Source organism: Chelonia mydas, chromosome 5 (assembly GCF_015237465.2).
Source record: "Chelonia mydas isolate rCheMyd1 chromosome 5, rCheMyd1.pri.v2, whole genome shotgun sequence".
NCBI lineage: Eukaryota > Metazoa > Chordata > Testudines > Cheloniidae > Chelonia > Chelonia mydas.
The window spans coordinates 24,624,751-24,650,053 of NC_051245.2; the positions used below are offsets into that span (position 1 = coordinate 24,624,751).

Below are 25,303 nucleotides of genomic sequence, written 5' to 3' on the forward strand. Positions count from 1 at the left end.
AGTAGATAGATAAAAAATCTACCATGCAAATTCATACCATTGTATCAAATATGTAATGCGACATATATCAGTGGCATCAACATGGTACTTTCTTTTATTGTTTTATTTACATATTACATAGAATAAGGAAGAAAGAGTCTTTTCACAAAGATTAACTGTCAAAACTGAACCAGCAAAAGGAAAGGTTCTGAGTCAGCCACCATTTCCTTAGCTCTTCTCTGGGTATTGTAGCATTTGTAGTACAAAACACACACTGATTCAAGAACCCTCCAATGCCTAGATAAGAAGGTAGATTTAAGCCTTAACACTGAATTTCCTGGATATGGTTACTTAAAATCCATCCTTGACATCCCCATCACATGCTTGAAGCACCACACCATATACTGATTTCTTTGGAACAATACATATAACAATTCCATAATGGAAAAGAAGTGATTGGTTTATTCTGTAATACAAATATTTAATGCCTATAGTAGACCATTATTCTTTAATTCATGACAAGTTAACCTGTAATTGTTTGGTCTGATAATATCATGTTACAGTAGTATGGAACTGTGATATTGGCCTTATACAAATGATATAAAAAGCTGTAATTTTCTTTACAAAATATTCCATTGAGCCTTCTATTGAGCCCAGGGACAGTGCCAATGTTTTCTTAAATAGAATATGTTGAGTATCTTATTTGATATATGGAAAGAGTGACTTACATGAATAAATCCCAATTAAAATACAAGTTATACACCTACATCTCCTGCTCATTAATAGGATAGTCAGCTTCTGGAAAGGCAGAGATTGTTACTTAGTAATTTATGACAGTTTTAATTGTGACCTAAAAGTTATCTGACACGTCCTTTTAACTTTGTTTTCAATATTCTTGTGTGTAGGATATTAAAGTGATTCTACAAAGAGATGAACAGACACAATCAACTGATGGAGAAATATATAAAGATGTTAAAATATGAAAAAATTAAGCAGTAAGGGAAGTTTTTGTAGGAATTAGAACTTGTGGTCTACTGATGTGAGTAAGGATTGCAGGTCAAGTCCTATAATAATTAAGTATCTTACATGCTATCTATACTCTGCTTTAAATAAAAGTGTATTTGATTAAAGAAGTTTGGTTATTTTAGATAAAATATTCTGATAACACTTCTAAATAAAATGAAGTTGGTTTTTAGTTGTTGACTAGTAATATGTTCTTTAATAATTTTATAGGAATAGACTATTTGCCAGTCCTATGTGCAAAATCATCTTTTGTTAATATTGATGGAACACAAACATTGATATTTGTTAATTGTATACAGCATCTCACAATTGCTAGTTAATAAACTAATAATATAAATGAAAACAGAATTTTCTCTCAATTAAATAAGGACAAACTACTGAAAAGCCATAATGTATATGAAATTGTAATACTTATTGGTATTAGCAGAGATATTTAACTCTTGTTTTCTAACCTTTCAATTTTTAACATACCATTTCTAGATAAATTCTAATTACAATCTGTTAGAATATTTCCAAGCTCATGTTCAAGTGGAAGAACACAGTGTGAGCTATAGTAAAATTTCTCAGTGAACTTTCAAATAATTGTCATGCTACATGGAATCATTGAATCAAAGTTCTTGAAGGGAGTCATTTATTAAATAAAACTATATATTACAGATACAAAAGGACAATCTTCTAGACAACTCAGGTTCCGGCTTTGTTTACCTGGGATGGTGCTCTATCTGGCCTCCTATACAGCACAGAGCAACATATACTTGCTGCATAACATACTCTTTGTTAGTACCAAATAAGATCTTGGTGAAACTTTCTTCTCTTTCATCTCTGCAGAAGTTGTCCAACCTTTTTCTCCATACAGTTTGACTTTTACTGCATCTCCTGGTTGAAGTTTTGGAAAAGTTCTCATAGAATTGTGCTTGTCAAGATTACTTTTATATTTTCTTATTGTTCTCGTATCAGCACGTTTTAAACTTTCACCATGTAGGATGCAAATTCTTCAAGGTGGGACCTATATACAATGTTTATTTGTCTATTGAGTGTCAATAGAGCTGAATTGAATTTAGTCGTTGCATTCAGCATTGCTCTGTAAATTAATTAAGCTAAGAATGCCTTTCCCTGACAAAAATTTCTTTAGCTATCTAACTCTTTCAGCTTTTCCATTCTCTTAAGGGTAATGAGAGCTAATAGTAATAGGAAGGGAACTGTATTTTTTCATGAAATTTGTATCTGTAAATTGTAGACCATTGTCTGTAACTAGTTTCTCTGGAATTCCCCAATGAGCAAATATATTCTTTAACTTTCCAATGATGCTCATTCCTGTGGCATATGCACATTTGTAAGCATTCTGACTAATGGCTGTAGCAGCTAGGTACTTGTGACTGTCTAGCTCACACAGATCAATAAACTTACACTTTCAGGACATGACACGTAAAAGTGCCCTTCTTTTGTATTGGTTTATTAACCTGGCAGCATGCAGAGGTAGTATCCGCTTTCTGACTGTCTACTTATACCTGGCTAACACACTGTCATTTTGGCATGTTTTCTGCATTTGGTAATGCCCTGGTGACCATCAAAACTTCCTCACTCTGGCCTGATTCAGCAAAGTATTTAAGCATGAGTTTAACACTAAAGGGCTACTAATAAACTTAAAAATTAAGCTCATGCTTAAGTGCTTCGCTGAATCAGGGCTATTTTATCAACACAGAGTAACAAGTCTATGACGTCTGTTAAGGAATTTCTCTCTGCATAGAATACTCTCTAATTTTGATATATATATCTTTATTGCATTTTGGCCATATACCCTAGACATTTTGTAGTACTAACTGAAGCTCACTATTTGCCAACAGTGATTAGAATGTTCTCTTTAAGGTTTGGGAAGTGGTTTGCTTGAAGTGTAAAGCAGTTATGTATCAAAAAGTAAATACACATGGCCAGTGTATCCAGCAGAAATTGTCAATATTTTAGACTAGAGCCTTACAAGACATCTGTAACAGTCTGCATCAGTCTGTCATGATGACTTAATAAACATATTTCCATATATTTTAGACTTTCTTGATAACAACACTGACCCTTCTTGTTTCTTAGCTGATTTTAGGCAATCCAAATTTGAAAGGAAAGTTGTAGACTGGTGGTAGCAGATCAAAGCATCTACATGTGACATACAAAGCTCATCAGCTTTAAGCAAATAATGTTGTGTCTCTGCAGTCTACATGCTTCATGCTAACCACACCGGTATATTGTAACTAGGTACTATCATAGAAACAGCCGAAACCTTGTTGTGCCCCCGCAAACCATGCTGAAACCTCCACATCCTCATTTTACTTATGACAACAGTATGATGCATACAAACTAATTCACTCTATTACCAACATCTTTTCTTCCCCTACCACAGTGCAACTCAGTCAAAATCTCATTTTATTTCATGCAGTATTCTTAAAACATTCTATTCCTATGTTTATAGCAAGCTTTTGGCTTTTCCCCCTTCATTTAAAGAATAGCCTCCACCTGCAACACAATTCTATTCCTTTTTCAGAATGTGGAGAATCTTCATCTATTACTGTCATTCCAAATTAACTTCATTTGGTACAAGTTAGCTGTTATGCCAAAGGGTAAGGCTGTGATTTTACTGGAAAGCTTATACACCAAGGTTCTCCTAATAAAAATCAGTGGCCTTATTTCAGAAGTGCTGATCATCCACAAATCCTATTAAGGTCAATTGGAGCATCAGGTACTCAGCATCTTTGAAAAGTCAGATGAGAAATTCTTTGAACTAATGGTATGTACTCTCTGAGGGACACCCTATATTTCTACAGTCTAGTGTCTTTTCCTAAATATTTTTCTGCTTTATGTTCCGCAGTCCTCTTTTATAATGTTATCTTCAGGTAGTCTTTTGTATTGAGCAAATCCAGAAGGACTGCACAGTGATTCCATTAGGCCCTGACTCAGCAAAATACTGCAGCATGTACTTAAAGTTAAACATAAGCTTCAGTCCTTTGCTGAATGGTAGTCTTAATCTGCAGTGTGCCTGTCATAAATATACATACGTTGGAATTTTCACAAAAAGTGATGGCCTCTTTCTACATCTCAGCAAAGATGTAATAGTTCAGCACTATAATAGGCCCTCGTATTCCTCAGACAACTATTGTTACAAAAGCTAATACAGTGCTTTAATTCAGTAATAGTCTCATTATAATTGAAACTAAACTACAATTGTCAAAATAGCCCTACAGGAATGTCCATTCGAAAGAAGACACATGCAGCCTATCAAAGACAGCCAGGATGAACTGTGCCAGTTTTTGAAAATGTAGCCATCTTCAAACAATAAACCTGTGAGCAAGGTAGGTGGGCATTTTGCCATATATTGTATGTAGATTTCAGTGTGGCCTTGGTACTACCCAATCTTATTCTTACTGAAGTCAAAGGTGAAATTCCCTCTCCGAGATGCATTTCTCCTCCAATGGAACAGAGGTCTCTTGTATGCATTTCCACTGATTCATCTAATATCCAAGGTCCTGCTCAAGATGAAGAGAAAAAAAGCTAGGGTTATACTTGTAGTTCCCATGTGGCCAAGACAAACATGGTTCCCCTACCTTACTCAACTCACTGTTTGCCAACCAGTCACTCACCAGCCTGTTACTCATTTCCTCTCCCAGGAGTCTGAGCAGATCCATCACTCCAATCTCCAGGTTCTCCAGCTCAAGGTGTGGCTGGTTGTTGGTTTGAGAGAAACGACCTGCCCCAAGGACGTAAAGACGGTGCTGTTACATAGCAGGCTCCACTGTCTTATCCTCAATCCTAGACTCGCCTCTGAAATCCGATCCCACCCTTAGGGGTACTGCTGCAGAGTCCCTAGAGTGGAGCACACATAGGGACACTACTCGAAAAAGAAGAGAGGGTTACTCACCCTGTGCAGTAACTGTGGTTCTTCGAGATGTGTCCCCCTATGGGTGCTCCACTATCCGCCCTCCTCCACTCTGCTTCAGAGTTCTTTCCAATGACCTCTGTAATAGAGAAGGAACTGAGGGTGGTTCACCTGTGCAACCGCTTTACAGGCCTGGTGCAGGGCACGAGATAGGGAGAGTATATGCACAGGTCAAATGGACACTGCTACCTAAAATCTCCAATCTGAGGCACAAGGGACACGAGCGCACCTAGAGTGGAGCACCAATAGGGGGACACACCTCGAAGAGCCACAGTTACTGCATAAGGTCAGAAACCCTCTCTTCAGGCATCATGTAGGAGGAAAGACACCAAAACAATCATAATCTCTCCTGAGCAAAGTCTCAAAGTCTGTTTCCTGGTTCAGAGCATTCATAACAGCCCCAATAAAACATACTCCCTGTTTACAGGGCGTGCTACAATATGGAGTCAAGGTGGTTAAGGCTGAATGACAGTGTGAAAGATAAGCCAGGTTCTGGTCCTCCTGCTAGCACAAGATTTTTTTACCAACATTTTCTGCATGTTCCTCTTTTAAACTTAGTTTCTATCCTTTCTTGCTTAAGTGTAACCTCAAGCTACTACACAGGAGACAGCTGGGAAGCCACCAGTGTTACCAGGCGCTATCTTCCCTCTTGTTCCCCTGCCTCGCCCCTGGGAAAAGTCTCAAGCCCTGCCGTAGAGATCATTATGAGCACCAATAAACACCCCCTGCAATCTTTGTAAAAGATTTTGTTAATTATTGTCTATTTGCTTAGGCTGCAGGTAACAGGCAAATGCATGCTACTTCCTTAACCCTTCCTAGGCAAGTTCCCCTGCCTTATCAGTTAGCAAACTACATGCTAGTAACTCAGACATATTACTAAACTACAAATGACCATCAGGGCTTCTCCTCCTCTCCCCGGTTCATGTCCATTGCTGCCCAGTTTCTTTCAGCTATGGCTGGCAACGTTCTGTGACTGGGGGAACCAGATTTTCAAAGGTTTTTGGACACCTAAAGATGCAGTTAGGCACCTGGTGGGGTTTTCAAAATGCCTAAGAAGTCAGGCACCTATTTCCCCTTGAAATCAATTGATTTGAAATTGATTTCAATGTGAGCTGGGTGCCCAACCTACTTGGGTGGCCAACCTGCCATCAGGCCCCACCCCTCTCCGTGACCCTGTCCTCTGTTCCTCAGGTAAATGCCTGCCTCACCTCTTCCTCCCTCCTCCCCTGCAAGACCCTGCCCCCTAGCCAGGTCAGAGGCTGGAAGCCAGAGCTGGGGAGTGCAGGGCGGCTGCTGTGCTGGTGGGTGACATGGTGTGGGTGGCTGCAGCACTCCCCTGCCTCTGCCTTCTGCTGCCACTGGTGCCTGAGGCCCTGGGACTGCAGCTACTTCTCAGCTCCCTACTTCCCTTTCACTTTTCACAGCTGGTAACAGCCATCTGGGGGGCGGACCCAGCTCTGGGGCCAGCAGAGCCCTTGGAGAGCAGCAACTGTGGGAGTAGGGCTCAGCAACTGGGTTGAAGCCAGTCAGCCTGGGCCACTCTGGGTAGCCCCGGAGCTTCCACCTGCCCTGGGCAGCATGCCCTGGCAGGTGGGGACACAGGCTGGAGGCTGCTCTCAGACCCCCCGGATCCCTGCCTGGACTTACTACTGTGCTGCTGCTGGCAGCAGTGCTGCCTTCAGAGCTGGGTGGCCAGAGAGTGGCAGCTGTTGAGGGGGGGCTAAGGCAAATTTTGGGGTGGCTCTAGCCCCTGTAACCCCCCCCCCCCCCCCCCAAGCATTGCCCCTGCCCCTGAGTGACATAGCTGTGTCAACTTCACTTTTTAGTGTAGACCTGGTCTGGTTCTTATAAGTCACACCAAACTGGGAGATGAGGGGTGAGGTACTCACAACTTCAGCTCTGTCACTGTTTCCCACCCTCCTCTGGCCAATTCTGACCACCCCTCGCCCTGTGTGGAACCCAGCTTGCAGAGAATCTTTTGCAGGCTCAGGGACAGTGATTTGGATGGTCCCTTCCTTACACACAGAGAAGAGGAGATCAGCATACGCCGGTTCCCTCCACATGCAAATCTAACGGGGCATCATCTGGCTCAGTGAGAGGCAGAACACTTGAAAGGGAATACCTGGACTATTTTTCAAAACATTAGGGCCTTTTTTTCCCCTTAAAATCTGACTGGATGCTGTCACACTATTTCCATACTAGCAAGAAATGTTCCTTAGTTTGCTCTGTGGTTCATACCTCAAAATTTCCACTGAACTCGAGGTTCAACCACTGCCTTCTTCATGTCGTTCACAAGAGAAGCATGTCAGCTTGTTAAAAACCACTTAGTTCTGTTTTATTCCATAATGAGTGAAAAGTGTAAATTAATCTTTATGTGCAGCTTTACTACATGCTTTGAAAGGACATAGTATGTTAACTAAAATTGAAAATTAAATGCAAACCACTAACATTAATGCAACATTATGGCTATGAAATCAAACCAAACTCAGGAAAGTCCAACCACTGTAGTGTAGTTCAACGCTGGAAAGTGACTCTAAAAATGGCATTGGTTGGTTCTATGTTTGTTGTCTGTCAGGGATTCCATCTCAAATGTGCTTGGATTACAAGTAATGATGTTTTTATCAAATGGTTGGTTTTACAAACTCTGCCTGGCTTTGGAGAACCAAACTGTTTTATTTTCTCCATCTCATGTATCATGACCTATAATAAAGGTTCTTCAGAGGAAATTATCCCACCACCATATCTGGGCAATCTCATTGTTCTCAAATTATACCCCTGCAGTACAAACTCATTGACTTCACTGAGGTTGCACAGGTGTGACTGATTGGAACTTAGGGCTTGTCTTCACTATTGGGGTAAGTCGTCCCAAGTTATGCTACTCCAGCTACGTGAATAATGTAGCTGAGGTCGACATAGCTTAGGTTGACTTATCCTGGTGTCTTCACTGCACTGCGTCAACAGGAGATGCTCTCCAGTTGACTTTCCTTACTCTTTTTAGAGAGCTGGAGTACCATGGTCGACCAGAGAGCTCTCTGCCATCGATTTAGCGGGTCTTTGCTAGACCTGTTCAATCAATCCCTGCTGCATTGATTTTAGCAGTGTGGATCCCTCTAGTGAAGACAGCCCTTAGTAAACAATTCCAGTGATGATACAGAAGAAGGCATAGAATCCAACTCCCTCTCTAGCCTGCCTTGGCTGTGCCATGCTAACAAGAATAAAAAGCAAAGCATGCTTAATGTTTGTCTCTCAAGTCAGCAGATAGGGAGGTAGCAGGTCTGTTGAGAAAAAAAGGTGTCATTTTTTCCACAGCCACTTTTCAGAGTAAAAGTGTTGATTCTGGAGAAAAATCAGAAGACCAGAAGTGGGAAATAAGGGACACACAGAGCTCCTGATATCTGGTTAGCACAGCCAGCAGTTTCAACCACCTCTGTAATTGTCTATAGATCAGGGATGGCCTGACACTCCAAGCCACATATGACAATCTTCAGAAGTTCGAGAGCCAGGGCGCACCCACTGTGGCTCAAGGCTTCAGTCCTGGGGGAGGCGCCTGATGGGGCTTGGGGCATGTGTGCCCCACCGGGCTGAAGCCATGAGACCCCCATCCCTGCTGGGCAGAAGCCGCCTACCCCATTGCAAGGCAGAGGTCCCAATCTCCCCCATCCCCAGTCTGGTAGGTGGAGAATGGGGGGGACGACGACTCTGCAAGTCTCACTTTAATGGTAAGCCACAGTTTGGCCACCCCTGCTAGAGACCAAGGAATTGGTTGATACCATTAATACCTTCTGGTGTAATAGCTCCACCTCATCTCTGCCCATAATCTCGATAGAGTTTAAAATGCTGCGCCCCTGAATGCAGTGTAGTTGTAACCATGTCAGTGCAAGGCTATTAGAGAGTCAAGGTGGGTGAGGTAATATCTTTTATTGGACCAACCTCGAAGTCTTGTTTCTCTCACCAACAGAGCTGGTCCAATAAAAGATACTACCGCACCCACGTTGTCTGTCTAACCCCCTGAATGACTTCTTTCTGAGACAGAAGGAAAAAAGAACGGGGAGGAAATGCCGGGTTGTGCACAGAGCCCCTGGCATGGTGCGGACACAATGAGTGACCCTGGCAAGGGGGAGACTTGGAAACTCCAATATGTAGGGGGGGGAGCATGGGGGAAGGAGGGAATGAATGGAGTCACACAGAGCCCCTGGCATGTGGTAGGGAAAGGGGAGGGCGTATAGAACGGCTGGCATGGGCGGGAGAATGGGGTACAATGGTATCGCGGAGAGGGACATGGGGAGGCACAGAGCTCCTGGCATGAGACAAGTGCGGAATGAGAGAGCACATAGACACCCCCAGCAAGGAGGGCGGGGGGAGAATGGGAAACAATGGAGATGGTGGAAGAGCATGGGGCGGGCACCTGGAGCCCCCAGTATGAAGGAAGGGGTGGGGGAATTGCAGGGAGTCCCGGAAATAGAGTGGGGGAGGGGAAGGTGGCACACAGGGAGATTATGGGTGCGGGGAATGGAGGGATGTAAGGAGCCCCTGGTGTGTGCAATGGGCTTGGCCTGCAGAAGCTGTGAAATGTGGAACACCCCCTAGTGTATTTGTATGACAGTAGTGCCTAAGAGCCCCAGAACCCCAGGAAAGATTAGGGTCCCCATTGTGCAAGGTGCTGTATAGATGAATACATGAATAGGGTTGATGAATAGATGAATGAGCAATAGGGAATCAGTCACCTGATGATTACCTATTCTGTTCATGCCCTCTGAGGCACCTGGCATTGGCCACTGTTGGAAGACAGGATACTGGGTCAGATGGACCTTTGGTCTGACCCAGTATGGCTGTTCTTATGTTCTTATGAATAACAAAGAAGACAGCCTCTGCCCCAAAGAACTCTGACTGAGGCTGTGTCTACACTTAAAGCACTACAATGGCACAGCTGCAGTGTTGTCGCTGTAGCACTGTAGTGCTTCAGTGTACACACACACACAACAGTGACAGGAGTGTCCCAATGCTCTAGGTAATCCACCTTCCTAAGAGGTGGTGGCTAACTTGATGGAAGATTTCTTCTGTCAACCTAGCACTGTCTACACCAGTTTGGCATAGCTACATGTCTCGGGGCATGGAGGTTTCACACCCCAAAGTGACCGAGCTATGCTGATGACAGTTTTCAGGGTAGAGCAGCCCTGACCCAGAGGCTAGAGCAGAGAAGCAGTGGCTTCAGAATCAGAGAGCTATGACTGACTTCTAGAGAACCTTCTGCAACACTGAGTGGATCTTGCTATAGGAGACTCGAACCCAATAGAGTCACATGAGCATAAAACTTGTGTAACAGAGTGAAAAGCCAGGCCCTGAGTTTGCTGACCTTTAGGGAGCATTGCACGGCCTGTCTGTTTTCCTATGTCTTTCCTAAAGTGGGGACTTAGTGGGTAGGATCTTGATCATTACTGGGGAATGTTCTTTTGCACTATTATTGATACTATAGAAATATCTAAAGCATTATCATTTGCTGTTCTAGATTAGGGTTATTATTAAGTGGTTTTAAATTTGATTTTCATGGATTATATAAATAAACATTTTTGCAAAAATAAGATCATGGATCCAGTCCTGCAAGCTCCCAAGGTACTGAAATCAATTGGAACCCAAAGTCCTGAAGACCCAGGGCTGGCAGGAAACTGACAAAGAAAAACCTTTTGTTGTACAATAGCATTGCAGTTACACAGGTGGCAAGCACGCAGTAAATGTTGTATTGGCTGAAATGTCGTACATTTCACTCTGTGATTAATAGTAAGACAATGAGCCTAGCGTTTTTTAAACCAGGCCTGTCATTCACATTGCTTCTGGGAGGAAGTCTGAAGGGGAAGAAAGATGGTCTTGTGGTTAGGGCTCTGCACTGTGAGTGAAGAATTAATTATTTTAAAAATCTCGCCTATCTTCGCCACTTCCCCATTAGCAAAGGGCACAGGTAAAAGAAGGCTAAAATTAGAGGCATTCCATATCACAGCAAGATTGGCACCATGACAGCTACTTGCCAAGTGGAGGGTAAATTAGTGAGCAGTTTTACGTTGTAGAGCCCATTCCTCCCTTCCAGACAAAGTAATCCAGTTTGACGTTTCTCACCTGAGCTGTGATGCACACTGAAAACCTCCCTTTCCCTGCATTCCTTCTTTTTCCCTATTGCCTCCCCAAAATATCTGCAGTGAATGTTAGAAAGCAAACTGTGTAAAGGAGCCCAAGTTGAGGAGTGGGAGGGCAATGGAGGCTTCTCAGAAACAGCTGAATTAGACATAAGAAACAAGTTTCCTCTCCTCTGCCACTACCCACATCTGAACATTCAGACAACAAAACAATGGAACAAAATGAGGACAACCTTCTTTTTGAGACCTGCTACTTAGATAATATCAAAGATTGTTTCCGAGCAACAGTCCATTTTGGGGCCCATAGAGTCACATGGTGAAATCATGGCCCCACTGAACTCAACAGGAGTTTTGTCACACATTTCAATAGAGTCACAATTTTAACCAGGCATTTTAAGGGCAGAAAGGGCTATTCTGATCTCCTAGCCTTGCCTCCTGCATAGTACACGCCATAGATGTGGGTCAAAAAGATCTCAATTTGTTGCATTTCACTGAAGGTAGTGCATGGCACCCACTAAACCTTTGGGGGACCCAAACAAACTGTATTTAAGAAGATACACAGTGAGCATATGCTAAAGGGTTTCCATGCTTACCATTTTATATGCCCCCTCAAATGAGTTGGGATATGGGGCCCTTGCCCTTTTGGGGGTGTCTGAACCCCTCTCACTGCCCCTATATGCCAGGATCTGTGCCCGTCTACAGGGGATGGACCCACCACTACCACCTCCCCCATATGAACCATGTTGGGGGGGGCTTGCTCTTTTGGGAGTATCTGAGGCCCCTCTCTGCCCCCCATGTAAGCCAGGATCTGCGGAAGTCCTGCCCCTTTGGATGGAAGCTGAGAACAGGCATACTTCATGCATATCACAGGCTCTAAGACACTTGGGGTGGATGTGAACACCATCTGAGATGAATGAAACATTTCACAATTCTCAGAGCTATTGTTCCAGGTTGTATTCATCTTCATGGGGTGTTCTCATTCAGCTTCACACCTTTCAGTGCCTTCACATCATTCAGAGTTTCAGGTCTTTCAGAGCCTCCTAAAGTGAAGATGGATAAGTAGAGGAGCGCTACTCTCCATTGTTCCTCTATTCTTCCTATTTGAAGGATGATGTTTCTCAGTGCTCTAAAATACACATGCTTGCACAGATATTCTTAAAATTCACTAAGCCTCATGGAAGTGCAGAGTAGCGTTAGTGATCCAAATTTGAGGTAATTTGAGCAAGAGGTTCCAGAGATACAAACCCCAAAGAAATGGCTATATTTTTAAAAAAGTTTCTAGGTGTTTTTTTTTTTTAAACAGAGCTAGAGGTCAAACTACTGCTATGATGGGGGGTCTTGGTCAGTTTTTACCCAAGGTAGTCCCTGGCACCCACTAAGTCTTTGGCAGACCCAAATGGTGAGCAGTATTTAAGAAAAAGTTCACGTCACTTACAGAGGGGCAGCCAGGACACAGGAGTGGTATTGTGACCCTGTGCACCAGGTCGTGATGCCACTCAAATTTGGGGCAGTGGGCAACTAAGTTGGTCCTTCTGCTTATAAAATGCTAGTTGTGTTCCCTACTCCAAAATAACCCACACATGTTCTCATATCACTTGCTGGAGAATTCTCTGTACCTTGAAGTGTTTAAACCACAATTTGAGGACTTTAATAGCTCAGACATAAGTTAGGGGTTTGTTACAGGAGTTGGTGGGTGAGATTCCGTGGCCTGCATTGTGCAGGAGGTCAGACTAGACGATCATAATGGTCCCATCTCACCTCAAAGTCTATGATTCTATCACAAACACCCATTTACCAAGCACAAGCAGGCCCAACTATGGCCTCCACCATTTAGTGTAGGTACACCCAACATGCTGACTGCACCAGGAATGTATGCAACTAATTCCCACTGGCTACCTCCAGCTTCAGGGGAACAGAAGAAAGGAAGCATGGGCAACCTTTTCTCCCTCCTCCCCCACACACATACTTTTTGTCCTGTATGTGTTGAAATCCAGAGGGGGAGAGTGAATGGGCTGTAAAAGGAGGTAAAGAGCTTGTACGTTCCAGCACCTGTAGGGTTGGCAGAGTGAAGATAAGTGTGTTAATGGGACATTGCTGACAGAGGGCATAGGCAACCTTTCCTGAGTTTCAGAAATCTCAGTTTTGCTCAACTCAGTGCCAGGGGACAACACACCACAAGCAATCTTAACTCTTTTTGCCATTGAACAGTATTGGTTAAGAATAAAATCCTTCATTGGCAGAGGAGAGTTTAGGTTACCTGTTCAACTTTTCACTTCTAATTTATAGGGGCCAAATTCAAATACACTTGTATAGCTCCCATTGACTTGAAATGGAAGGCAGAATTTAGCCCACAATTTTATTTTATCTTTTCTCATTCTGGATTCATCAGTTTATGCTGCTTTAGGGTCCATATTCCCCACTGTAAAAGTGTATTTCATAAGCAGGATATTGCAGGCTGACCAAATCTGATCTGAGTAGGTCACAACTGTACAACATTCACAAATACTGGCTGACCTAATTCAGATCATTAGTACATTGAAATTGCCCTTACCTTAGTGCTTCTCTACATGTAACTGTGTTTGGAAATTTGTCATATAGTTTTTCAAACATATAAAAGAAAGGAAACTGAAAAAAATCTTCTTGCTTCAACCATTCCCATAAAAATGAAGTATCAGCAATGACGTAAACAGAACATATTAATCAGTGACAGATATAATCTTTTGAATTTGCTTTATGACCATGTTAGGAGCTACTTATTTCTGAATAAGATTTAAATACCATGTGGAACACTCCCAGAGGCATTTCACCTGAGAAGGTCTTTCATCTTTTCTACTTTTATTACTTTGAGCAAATGGCAAAACTTCTTCTGTCTAATCTTTCTCTGCATTGTTGGCATAATAATCTATGTTTTCTTTTTGGATGTAAAATCAACTGTATTAATTAGGAACATATTTTTTTGTGCATGGATGCTTGAAGCCATTATTGGGTAATTTTTCATCTTCGATCAAGAATCTTTTAATTGTTCCTCTGTTTCGTCAGTGGCATAACCAAAGCGTGGGTTTGTAACTCTAAATTTGCCTGTGGGACTATGCTGACAGTGGAATGATTCAATATTTCTTTAAATGGGTTTTTGTTGTTGTTGCTTCTTTGAAAATGATGTTGTCAACCTAAAAGGAAGCTGCAGCTTTTTCAGTTCCAGTCTTTGCTGTTCAGCTGTTTTATGGCTTAACCACTAGTTGATCTTCAACATTTTTTGGATGCCAAAGATGAAAGAGCCTACTCCTGTAGGAGGCTGATGTTAAAGAGCCGTCATGGGTACGTTTACACTGGAATAAAAGACCCATGGCATGGTTGCAGCTGACTCGGGTCAGCTGACTAAGGCACTCCGGGCTCATGGTGTGGGGCTAAAAATTGCAGTGTAGATGTTCAGGCTCAGACTGGAGCCTGGGCTCCGGGACCCTTCTGGGGTCCCAGAGCTTCGGCTCCAGTCTGAGCCAGAACATCTACACTGCAGTTTTACAGCTCCCCAGCCCAAGCCTGAGTCAGCTGACCAGGGCCAACAGTTGTTTAATTGTTGTGTAGATGAACCCTAAAAGGCCTTGAACAAGAAATAAGTATCTTGTCTAAAGCCTACTGAAATCATTGGAAAGATTCTTATTGACTTCTTTGGGCTTTGCGTAACATCCAAATTGTCCTCTTAGCTACTTTTCACTGATGACGATAGCACAAGAATGTCTCATTTGGAGGATCATTCAAACTCATCAGGCATCTGCTCTTCTAATTCAGTCCACTAAAGCCAAGATTTTCAGAAACAAGATCCTAAAATTAGGAACCTACATCCATAGTGGGGCACTAAAATAAATGCCCTTTTTATGGAAATCCTGGCCAAAGTTTAATTCAATGGCATATCTGATCTTGAAGAATCCATAGAAAATGGTTTTCTGCACTTTGAGATGAGCACAAATCCTTTTTATCTTACTACTTGGCACTCTTGACAATAATCACCTTTTACCTTAGAAAAAATGTGTTTTCATTACATCAGTCTATTCAACAGTTTGTTTCCTATCACTTCCTTCAACTTTAGGCTTTGTGGCAAATTGCCGGCACTACTATGATGGGTCTCGCGCTTTCTCTTCTTGGGGGGTTGGTGGTTTCAGGGCACCGTTTCTTGCCCCTGAACTGGGGTATTAACTGCCCCACCAGTGTCCTAGAGGAGGGGTATGGAGAGGGAGGGACCCAGGCCCGCCCTCTACTCCGGGTCCCAGCCCAGGGGCCCTAGGGATAGCGGTAAACCACTAAAACTAGCGGTTCCTTCCCCTAGGCTGCTTGCCTCTCCTGCCCTTCAGCTTGTGGGGCTTCCTGCCCTCCCTCTGCACAAACCAGGTGTCCCTTTACCAAGGGTCTTTGTCTTCTTAGCCCACCGCAGCACTTCTCCAAACTCTCCTCTGCTTCCCTCCAAATTGCTCTCTGCTCCAACACCAATCCACTCTGCTTCAACTCCTCCAAACTGCTCTCTGCTCCAACACCAATCCACTCTGCTTCAAATCCTCCTTTTGTCTGATTGAAGCAGGTGGGTTTTATCATGTGACTGGCTTCAGGTGCTTTAATTGGCTTCAACTGCTTTAATTAATTTATAGCAAACTTTCTTCCATCCACAGGGAATAAGGCTCCCTTCTAACACTCACCTGCTGCCCTCTGGCCATGCTGTATCACATATCCCCGCCCCCTTGCTCAACACCATGGGGTTGGGCTACTTGGGACGAGAGGCAGTGCTGTCGTGATAGGCCATCAGCATTGCCATGTTGGCTTCCGGCCCTATGCTGTATCCGGAAATGGAAGGGCTGCAGGGATAGGAACCACCTAGTCACTCTTGCATTCTTCTCCTTGTTTCTGTGCATCCACTGGAGTGGGGCATGCTCTGTCACGAGGGTAAACCGCCGCCCCAGTAGGTAGTAGCGGAGAGTCTCCATAGCCCATTTTACCGCCAGACATTCCTTTTCAACGACAGCATACTTTTGTTCCCTGGGGAGGAGTTTCCGGCTGAGGTACAAGATCAGGTGTTCCTCCTCCCCTACCATCTGTGAAAGGATGTCTCCTAGCCCTACCGCCGAGGCATCAGTTTGTAGGATGAATTCCTTCTTGAAGTCTGGGGCTATGAGCACTGGATGGCAGCAAAGGGCTGCCCTTAAATCTGCAAATGCTCCTTCTGCCACATCAGTCCACTTTACTATCTTGGGGCCCTGAGCCTTTATCAAATCCGTCAATGGCCCTGCTCTTCTGGCGAAATGAGGGATGAATCTCCGATAGTATCCTACTATCCCTAGAAATGCTCTGACCTGCTTTTTGCAAACTGGTCAAGACCAACCTTGTATTGCTGCCACTTTATTCCATTGGGGTTTCACCAAACCTCTCCCTACTACATATCCGAGGTATCTGGCCTCAGCTAGTCCTATCATCCACTTGAGAGGGTTGGCAGTGAGGCCGGCCTTCCGCAGGGCGTCTAGCACCGCTACTACTTTTCCTAGGTGCATTTCCCAGTCAGGGCTATGGATGACTATGTCGTCTAGATAGGCGGTGGCATACTTGGCATTGGGTTGCAGCAATTTGTCCATAAGTTGTTGGAATGTTGCAGGGGCCCCATGGAGTCCGAAAGGGAGGACAGTGTATTGGAACAGGCCGTCGGGTGTAGAGAAGGCAGTCTTTTCCTTGGCATTCTCGGCCAGGGGAATTTGCCAATATCCTTTGGTCAGGTCCAGGGTGGTTAGGTATCGGGCCTTGCCTAACTGATCAACTAGCTCATCAATGCATGGTATTTGATAGGCATCAAATCGGGATACTTCATTCAACTTCTGGAAGTCATTGCAAAACCTCAGGGTGCTGTCAGGCTTGGGCACTAGGACAATAGGGCTGGACCACTGGCTGTGGGATTCTTCCATAACCCTGAGTTCCAGCATCTTCTTCACTTCTGTCCTAATTTCTTCCCTTTTAGCTTCCGGTATGGTCTTATCATCACCCTTACTCCGGGTCTGGTGACAATATGATGTTGGACCAGTGTCGTACGGCCCGGCTGTGTACAGAACACATCCTGGTTCCGTTGGATCATATCAATGACCTCTGTTCGTTGTTCTGGAGTTAACTCAGAAGATATCTTCACCTGCCCCTATGGGTCGTCTGTCTGGGGTGGAGCTCCCCGAATGACCAGGCACGTCTCTTGGTCACGCCAGGGCTTCAGTAAGTTGACCTGGTAGATTTGCTCTGGCCTTCGACGGTCTGCTTGTCTGACCTTATAGTCCACCTCCCCAATGGCTTCCACTATCTCATATTGTCCATGCCAGCTGGCTAGGAGTTTGCTTTCTGCTGTCGGCACTAGCACCATCACCCATTCCCCCGGCTGAAATCTCCATACTTTCGCCTGATGGTTGTAATATGTCCGCTGGGCCTCTTGTGCTTTTTTAAATGTTCTTGTACTATAGGGGTTACTCGGGTTATTTGCTCTCTCATCTGTGTCATATGCTCAATGACATTCTTTCCTGGGTTGGGTTGTTCTTCCCAATCTTCCTTGGCAATATCTAATATTCTGCGTGGGTGGTGTCCGTATAGTAGTTCAAAGGGAGAGAAACCAGTGGACGCCTGGGGGACTTCCCGTATAGCAAACGTTAGATATGGTAGAAGGGTATCCCAGTCTTTTCTGTCCTGAGCTACCACCTTCCGGATCATACTTTTAAGGATATGGTAAAATCACGCAACCAGTCCATCTGTTTGTGGATGGTAGACTGAGGTCCGCATGGCCTGGATGCGGAGTAGGGTACATAAGTCTTTCATTAATTTTGACATGAAAGGGGTTCCTTTGTCTGTCAGGATCTCCTTAGGGATGCCCACTCTGGCAAAAACCTGGAATAGTTCTTTTGCTATTGCCTTGGAAGTGGGGTTTCTTAAAGGAATGGATACCGAGTGGCGTAGTCAAGGATGACTAGTAAGTTTTGGTGGCCCCGTGCCGATCTTTCCAGTGGGCCCACTATGTCCATGGCTATCCTCTTGAAAAGGACTTCAATAATAGGCAAAGGTACTAATGGGGCCCGCAAGTGAGGTTGGGGGCTATGCAACTGGCATTCAGGGCAGGAGGCACAATAGCGCTGGACCTCTGCACGTATTCCTGGCCAATAAAACCTTCTTAGGACTCTATCCAGTGTCTTGTCTACTCCTAGATGTCCCCCAGATATATGACTGTGAGCTAACTCTAGTACTGCCCTTGTGTGTTTCCATGGGACTAAGAGTTGCTCTACTTCTTCCCCTCATATTTGCGCTATCTTGTACAACAGATTACATTTGAGCACATAATATGGCCTTGGGCCTTTGGTCTTTCCTTACACGGGTACGCCATTTACTTCCAGTACCTCCTCCCTTACATTTGCATATAACGAGTCATTGGTTTGGTCCTGCTCGAAATTCTCACATGCGGTACCAATCTGACCTAATTCCAGGAGGCCTGTTTCTACTCCACGCCCTGGGTTGCCCCTACTTGGTCTAGGAACCGCCTCTGAGTCCTCGCTGGCCTAATTATCTCCCGGCCTCCTGAACGGGTTCACCTACCAACAAGGGAGGTTTTCTGATTCTCTGCTAGAATCCTGGTCCCTAATCTTTTATCTGCCCTCCTTTCTCGCCTAGACTTTCGGGGTTTTCCGGGGGATGAGAATAACTCTGGGGCAAATTTGGCAAACATTGGGGTGAGGCTATCTGTAGGTGCCTCCGTCTCAACCCGGGGGTTGCTGCCCTCCCCTGGCTCTATTGGGAGGAGTAAGTTCTCAAACCCGGGGAAGTCCCTACCAATTAAGACAGGGTAGGGGAGCCTGGGGACCACCTGTGCAGTCACCCTGGTAGTAGTCCCCTAAATCTCAATCTGTGCTGGGATTGTGGGGTAGAAATTTACGGTGCCATGAACGCACATTACCCCTGTGTTTTTGGCCCGGGTTACTTGGTCTTGCCCCACCAACTTCCCTGAGACCAGAGTGACAGCAGTCCCAGAATCTATTAATGCTCTGGTCTCAAACCATTCATTTTTACTGATCTTGTATACCCATGCGAGGTCATTGAGACCCCTACCAGGCCAATTAGGCCACATTGCACCCTGTGATCCCTCAGATTACATTGCATAGGCTCTTCCCTGTTGGGGCATGGGGCTGCTATATGCCCCAATTCCCTACACTTGTAACACCGCCCCTTATTCCAGTTGCCACCCTCTGCCTGGGGCTGTTTGGCCAGCCCCCCCCAGTCCTCTCTTCCCAAACCCCCAGGTCCCTTCTTGGCCTTAGGCCATTCCTCGGTGTCTTTCCTCCCAGTTATGATTCTCCTGGAGTTCTCAACAGTCCGGGGCCTTGGGTTTGGGACTGGTTTCCTGGTTTGCCACGGCTCACCCCCTGGGGTCTGGAACAGTTCGAGGGCTGCCAACTATCTTTCCACGAGGGATACCATCTCATCGTAGGTGGAGGGGTCATTCTGGCCAACCCAAGCCCAGAGGCCTGGTGGTAGCCCCCTCATATACCGGTCCAGTACCAGGAGCTCCATCATCTTCTCAGAGCTGAGGGCCTCAGGGCACAGGTGGATCAGGTCAAACAATTGCGATCGGGGCGTCTTGTCCTCTGTATACTGCCACTCATGGAACCTCTGGGCTTGCAACGCCGTTGTTACTCCGGCTCTGGCCAGGATCTCTGCCTTCAGCTGGGGGTAATCTGCTGCAGTCTCCGCGGCCATATTGTAGTAGACCTTCTGGGCCTCCCCACACAGGAACGGGGCGAGGATACCAGACCACTGATCTCGGGGCCACGCCTCCCGCAGGGCTGCTCTCTCAAAAGCCAGGAGGTATGCCTCCACATCATCCTCCCGTGTCATTTTCTGTAGGCAGTGGCTGGCCCATAAGGTCCGGGTCCCGTTGCAGTTGCGGTTCAGCTCCATAAGGTCCTTCATCTGGTTCATCAGCTCTTGCTGCAGGGCTCGGTCCTGGGCAGCCTGACTCATCAACAGACGATTAGTCTCCTGCTGCATCCAAGTTGCCTCCTGTTGGGCGGTTGCTTGGACCCGGGTAGCCTCCTGCTGGACTGTGGTGGCTTGTATTAGGGCCTTAACCACATCATCCATCTTAGGGATGGGAGGGTTTTGGCTAACTCTGGTTTAAGTCCCCAGCGCATAGATCCCACTTTTCACACCATGTGTGGCAAATTGCAGGCACTACTATGATGGGTCTCGTGCTTTCTCTTCTTGGGGGGAGGGACGGGGGGGTTCAGGGCACCGTTTCTTGCCCCTGAACTGGGGTATTAGCTGCCCCACCAGTGTCCTAGAGGAGGGGTGTGGAGAGGGAGGGACCCAGGCCCGCCCTCTACTCCGGGTCCCAGCCCAGGGGCCCTAGGCATAGCTGTAAACCACTAGAACTAGCGGTTCCTTCCCCTAGGCTGCTTCCCTCTCCTGCCCTTCAGCTTGTGGGGCTTCCTGCCCTTCCTCTGCACAAACCAGGTGTTCCTTTACCTAGGGTCTTGGTCTTCTTAGCCCACCACAGCACTTCTCCAAACTCTCCTCTGCTTCCCTCCAAATTGCTCTCTGCTCCAACACCAATCCACTCTGCTTCAACTCCTCCAAACTCCTCTCTGCTCCAACACCAATCCACTCTGCTTCAACTCCTTCTCTTGTCTGATTGAAGCAGGGGTTTTTATCATGTGACTGGCTTCAGGTGCTTTAATTGGCTTCAGGTGCTTTAATTAATTCATAGCAAACTTTCTTCCGTCTACAGGGAATAAGGCTCCCTTCTAACACTCTCCTGCTTTCGAGCGAGGAGTACGGGAGGGGTGCCCCCTCTTGGGCCAGCTGTACGCTCTGGTGATCGAGCCTTTCCTCTGTCTCCTCCGCAGGAGTCTGACAGGGTTGGTGCTGCGGGAGCCGGAGCTGCGGCTGGTCCTGTCGGCGTACGCCGATGACGTGCTCCTCGTGGTCCAGGACCTGGGCGACTTGGCACGGGTGGAGGCTTGCCAGGCCATCTATCCGGCAGCCTCCTCTGCCCAAGTCAATTGGGTCAAGAGCTCTGGCTTGGCGGTGGGGGACTGGCGGCAGGTGAGCTCCCTCCCACCCGCGCTTCAGACCATCCAGTGAAGCGCGGGTTCACTGCTCTACCTAGGCGTTTACCTTTCTGCCACGCACCCTTCTCCGCTGGAGAACTGGCAAAATTTAGAAGGCGGTGTGATAGAGCGGCTCCAGAAATGGACGAGGCTACTCCGATGTCTTCTAAACCCCACCCCCAAACTGCCCACCCCGCAGCCGTGCCCATCTTGTCGGGCACTCTCAGGAGAGGAATAATCGGTGACACTAGGCGTGGCACTAGGTAACTCGAGGGGGTGTCGAGGAAGCCCCCCCCCCCGCTCTAGGCCACCAGGTAACTCAGGAGGGTGGAAGACCACGAGTGTCGAGGAAGCCCCCCCGGCTCTGGACCCAGGCTAGCCTGAACACTTCTCCCTCCTGAAGGCTGATTTGTTATACCTTGTGTTTGCTTTTGTTTTGTTGCATAGTTTTGTTTTATCCTTTTTGGTGATTCTTTGTAAGTGTTACACAAATGAAATTCTTTTCTGTTTCAAAAAAAAAACAAAAAACACTCTCCTGCTGCCCTCTGGCCACGGTGTATCACAGCTTGTTGATTTGGACAAATTAATACCGTGATGCTGGATAATCACGAAACACTAATAGCCCATTAGCAGTATTGTCCAGCAGATTTCACATTTTCCACAGTTAGAATGACACTACTACATCGTGAATTGTGAATTCAAAAGCATGAATACTAAAAAATAAGATGAGCTATAGCCAGCTTTATGTAAGTTCTCAGAACCCCTGCCTATCTTCCAGAAGTTTCTAGATTTTAGCAAATCAAGGTCCTCTAATTGTTCAGGATCACAACTACTCCCTTTCTTCAGCATCCAATGGCAGTTGATTCCATGCTCTAGTCTTGTCTTCGTCACCAGTCAACAACAACTCCCTCTATTCCCATTCCACTCTGGGCTTCTGGCTATTTATACGCTTTTCTGCTTGTATCCTTAACTTTGATGTTCTCATCACTTTCTGTTTAACTTTTTAGAACAGTTAAAGTTTCTATTTACAGACTGACGTGTCTTGTACAGAAAAAACTTTAAAACATGTGTCATATTCATATTTTTTTCTTCAGTGATATAGAATATAAAATTTAAAACAAAAAGCCAACATATAATCTAAAAATCCTCAGTGGGTCATTTCATTCTGAAGAAAAATAAAAGAGAGGTGGAGGTTTCATAATCTGACAATGTAACATCTCTGTTTTCACCTGTGACATTTGAAACGTCTCCAGGAGACATAGACCTTTCCTCTTCTTATGCAGTTAAGCAACTTCAGAGTCCTGATCTACGTGAGAAACATTCAGACCACAGTAATTCATTCTCAAGCCATATAACCAACAGCACAGTGACTGTGTACCAGTGGCTAGCTAGACAAAGCAATTTTAACACACGTAAACCACAGGCAAAAGTGTCACATCAAACCACACCAAAATGGAACCACTCTCACATCCCTAGGGTAGTTAAAATCTGCATTGGTCAGTGTTCCTTCAACACTATACTTTTCTATGTTTTATACAAACAAATTGTCTACAATGTGGTCGGTCGAAAGAAGAGTGGAAGAAAACATGCAAAAATTTCCTAATGTTAGTACTGCTTTTCTAAGATGGGAAAGCACTATACAAAATTATAGATGTAATGAAACTAGAGCTTCTGATAGACACAGAAAAATCCAAACTGAATAGTATGGGCCATTCTCATCTCCTATAGCTGTAGCTTCTTTTAAGTTCATGGGGCTTTGTGGATTTACACCAGCTGAAGGGCAGAATAAATTACGTGCTAAGCATTATTACCATGCTTCTGAAATCCATCAGTATAGTTACAGTTATTCCATATATTACTCACAAATAAATTTAATATCCTAATTTCCTTGTTTTCCTGTTTGCAAATCATTCACAAACTGTGTTTGCAATTCACCAAATAATGTAGACTAACAATTTTCAGTTTAAAGAAAAGGAATACTTGTGGCACCTTAGAGACTAACCAATTTATTTGAGCATAAGCTTTCGTGAGCTACAGCTCACTTCATCGGATGCATACTGTGGAAACTGCAGAAGACATTCTGCAGTTTCCACAGTATGCATCCGATGAAGTGAGCTGTAGCTCACGAAAGCTTATGCTCAAATAAATTGGTTAGTCTCTAAGGTGCCACAAGTACTCTTTTTTTTTTTTGCGAATACAGACTAACACGGCTGTTACTCTGAAATTTTCAGTTTATGTGTGGTTCACAAATTGTGTGCATTGATCACTAAGTTTGCAATTATTTGCACTGGTCACATAAATCACATGAGACTATTTCTAATTAGATAACAGAAGTTTTTCAAATAGGAGAATAGTGAATAACAAATACTCCAATTTATGCAGGAAAACCCTTCTTCATGTACAAATACAGGTCTTTGTTCAAACAACAAAAAAAGCCATTCTTCAAATACTCATGCAAATGAAACCCTATCTCTGCAAATGTTTGTGAACAACATATAAGGAGAGGCAGGAGCATAAAGTGAGCAGCTACTCAGAGCTTAAATTGAACTTTATGGATACTGGGTGAAATCTTGGCCCTGCTGAAGTCAATGGCAAAATTCTCATTGATTGCAATGGAGCCAGGATTTCACACACTGTATTAGTGGTATTCAGCCAGCTCTACATAGAAACGAAGCAACGAAACCTTTATTTTCCCCAGTTACTAAAAATCAGTTCACATTATTACATTTCCTCTATTCCAGATACCTTCAGACTGGATCTTCAGCTGCTGTGAATCAAAATAGTGCCATATGCCGATGTACCAGCTAGGGTTCTGATGCCCTGCATGGTCAGCTGAGTACTAATCCCCTGAAGCAGAAGGTCTTGGGTGTGCAACACACAAAAATGGCTAAGTAGATATTAGTAAAAGTAGCTGTGGGTTGTTCAAAGCTAAAATAAACTTTTCAAGACTTAACTATTGACTCAACTGTGTAAACAGGAAAACACAGTTTTTGTAAAGTTCCCGACCTGAACACCATTTTCTCATTTGTATATGCATGTGAATAAATCATCAGGAAACTTCAAGATGCTGCATGTGTTGGTTAAAATACCACTTCTGTGAGGGTGTAAACCACTGCAAGATAACAAAGATGACTGGGATAGTTTCAGCAGACCTATATGAGAAAAAGCTTTATGTTAGTGGCAAAAGCAGAATGAGACTATGTCGTGTTTTGATTCAGAATGGTTTTTCCACTTCACATTGTTTAGTGCTGTGTACTGTTACATATTCAAATTAAATTCAAATGCTGTGTCGTAGTTTGAGATAGATGAACTGGTTTAGAGAAAACACAAATGCGAACTTTAGTTAAAAACGCAAACCAAACTTTGAGATGCAAAAAAAAAAAGTCAGGTTAATTTTTGTTGAAGTTATGTGAACTGCTGCACTTTCCAGTTTTAACCATAAGAATATAAGATGACCATACTGGGTCAGATCAAAGTTCCATCAAGCCCAGTATCCTGTCTTCTGACAGTGGCCAGTACCAGCTGCCCCAGAGGGAATGAACAGAACAGGTAATCATCAAGTGAGCCATCCCCTGTCACCCATTTCCAGCTTCTGGCAAACAGAGACTAGAGATACCATCCCAGCCCAACCTGGCTAATAGCCATTGATGAACCTATCCTCCATGAATTTATCTAGTTCTTTTTTGAACCCTGTTATTGTCTTGGCCTTCACAAAGTCCTCTGGCAAGGAGTTCCACAGGTTGACTATGCATTGTGTGAAAAAATACTTCCTTTTGTTTGTTCTAAACCTGCTGCCTATTAATTTCATTTGGTCACCCCTAGTTCTTGTGTTATGGGATGGAGTAAATAACACTTCCTTATTTACTTCCTCCACACCAGTGATTATTTTATAGACATCTATCATATCCCCCCTTAGTCGTCTCTTTTCCAAGCTGAAAAGTCCCAGTCTTATTCATCTCTCCTCATATGGAAGTCGTATGAGGAGCTGGAAATGAAAGTTATTATTATTATATATTTTTATTAAGCACAAAAAGGGCTGCACAAAATATGGAAGAGCACATGAGGTAAAATCCTGGACCTGTTGAAGTTATTGGCAAAAATCCTCTTGACTTCAGTAGGGCCAGCATTTCACCCATGCTCTCTGTAGCAATGGGATT

General features: G+C 44.5%; 1 protein-coding gene and 1 long non-coding RNA gene across 2 annotated transcripts in view; one reads left to right on the forward strand and one right to left on the reverse strand.

Annotated features, from left to right (window-relative positions):
- The window catches only part of LOC102931846 (sperm flagellar protein 2), a 35,812-nt gene extending 33,400 nt beyond the window's left edge, over positions 1-2,412 (forward strand). Inside the window, exon 8 of the mRNA XM_037902650.2 lies at positions 885-2,412. Coding sequence (XP_037758578.1) covers positions 885-962 — 78 coding nt within the window. The 3' untranslated portion in view covers positions 963-2,412. The remainder of the gene's footprint in view (positions 1-884) is intronic.
- Positions 72-24,058, reverse strand: LOC119566636. Its single transcript, XR_005225922.2, has 4 exons — positions 23,892-24,058; positions 4,904-5,000; positions 4,626-4,732; positions 72-4,511 (listed from the first exon to the last, which is right to left on the reverse strand). It is a non-coding gene; the product is annotated as an uncharacterized LOC119566636 (long non-coding RNA).
- Between the last annotated feature and the right edge of the window lie 1,245 nt (positions 24,059-25,303).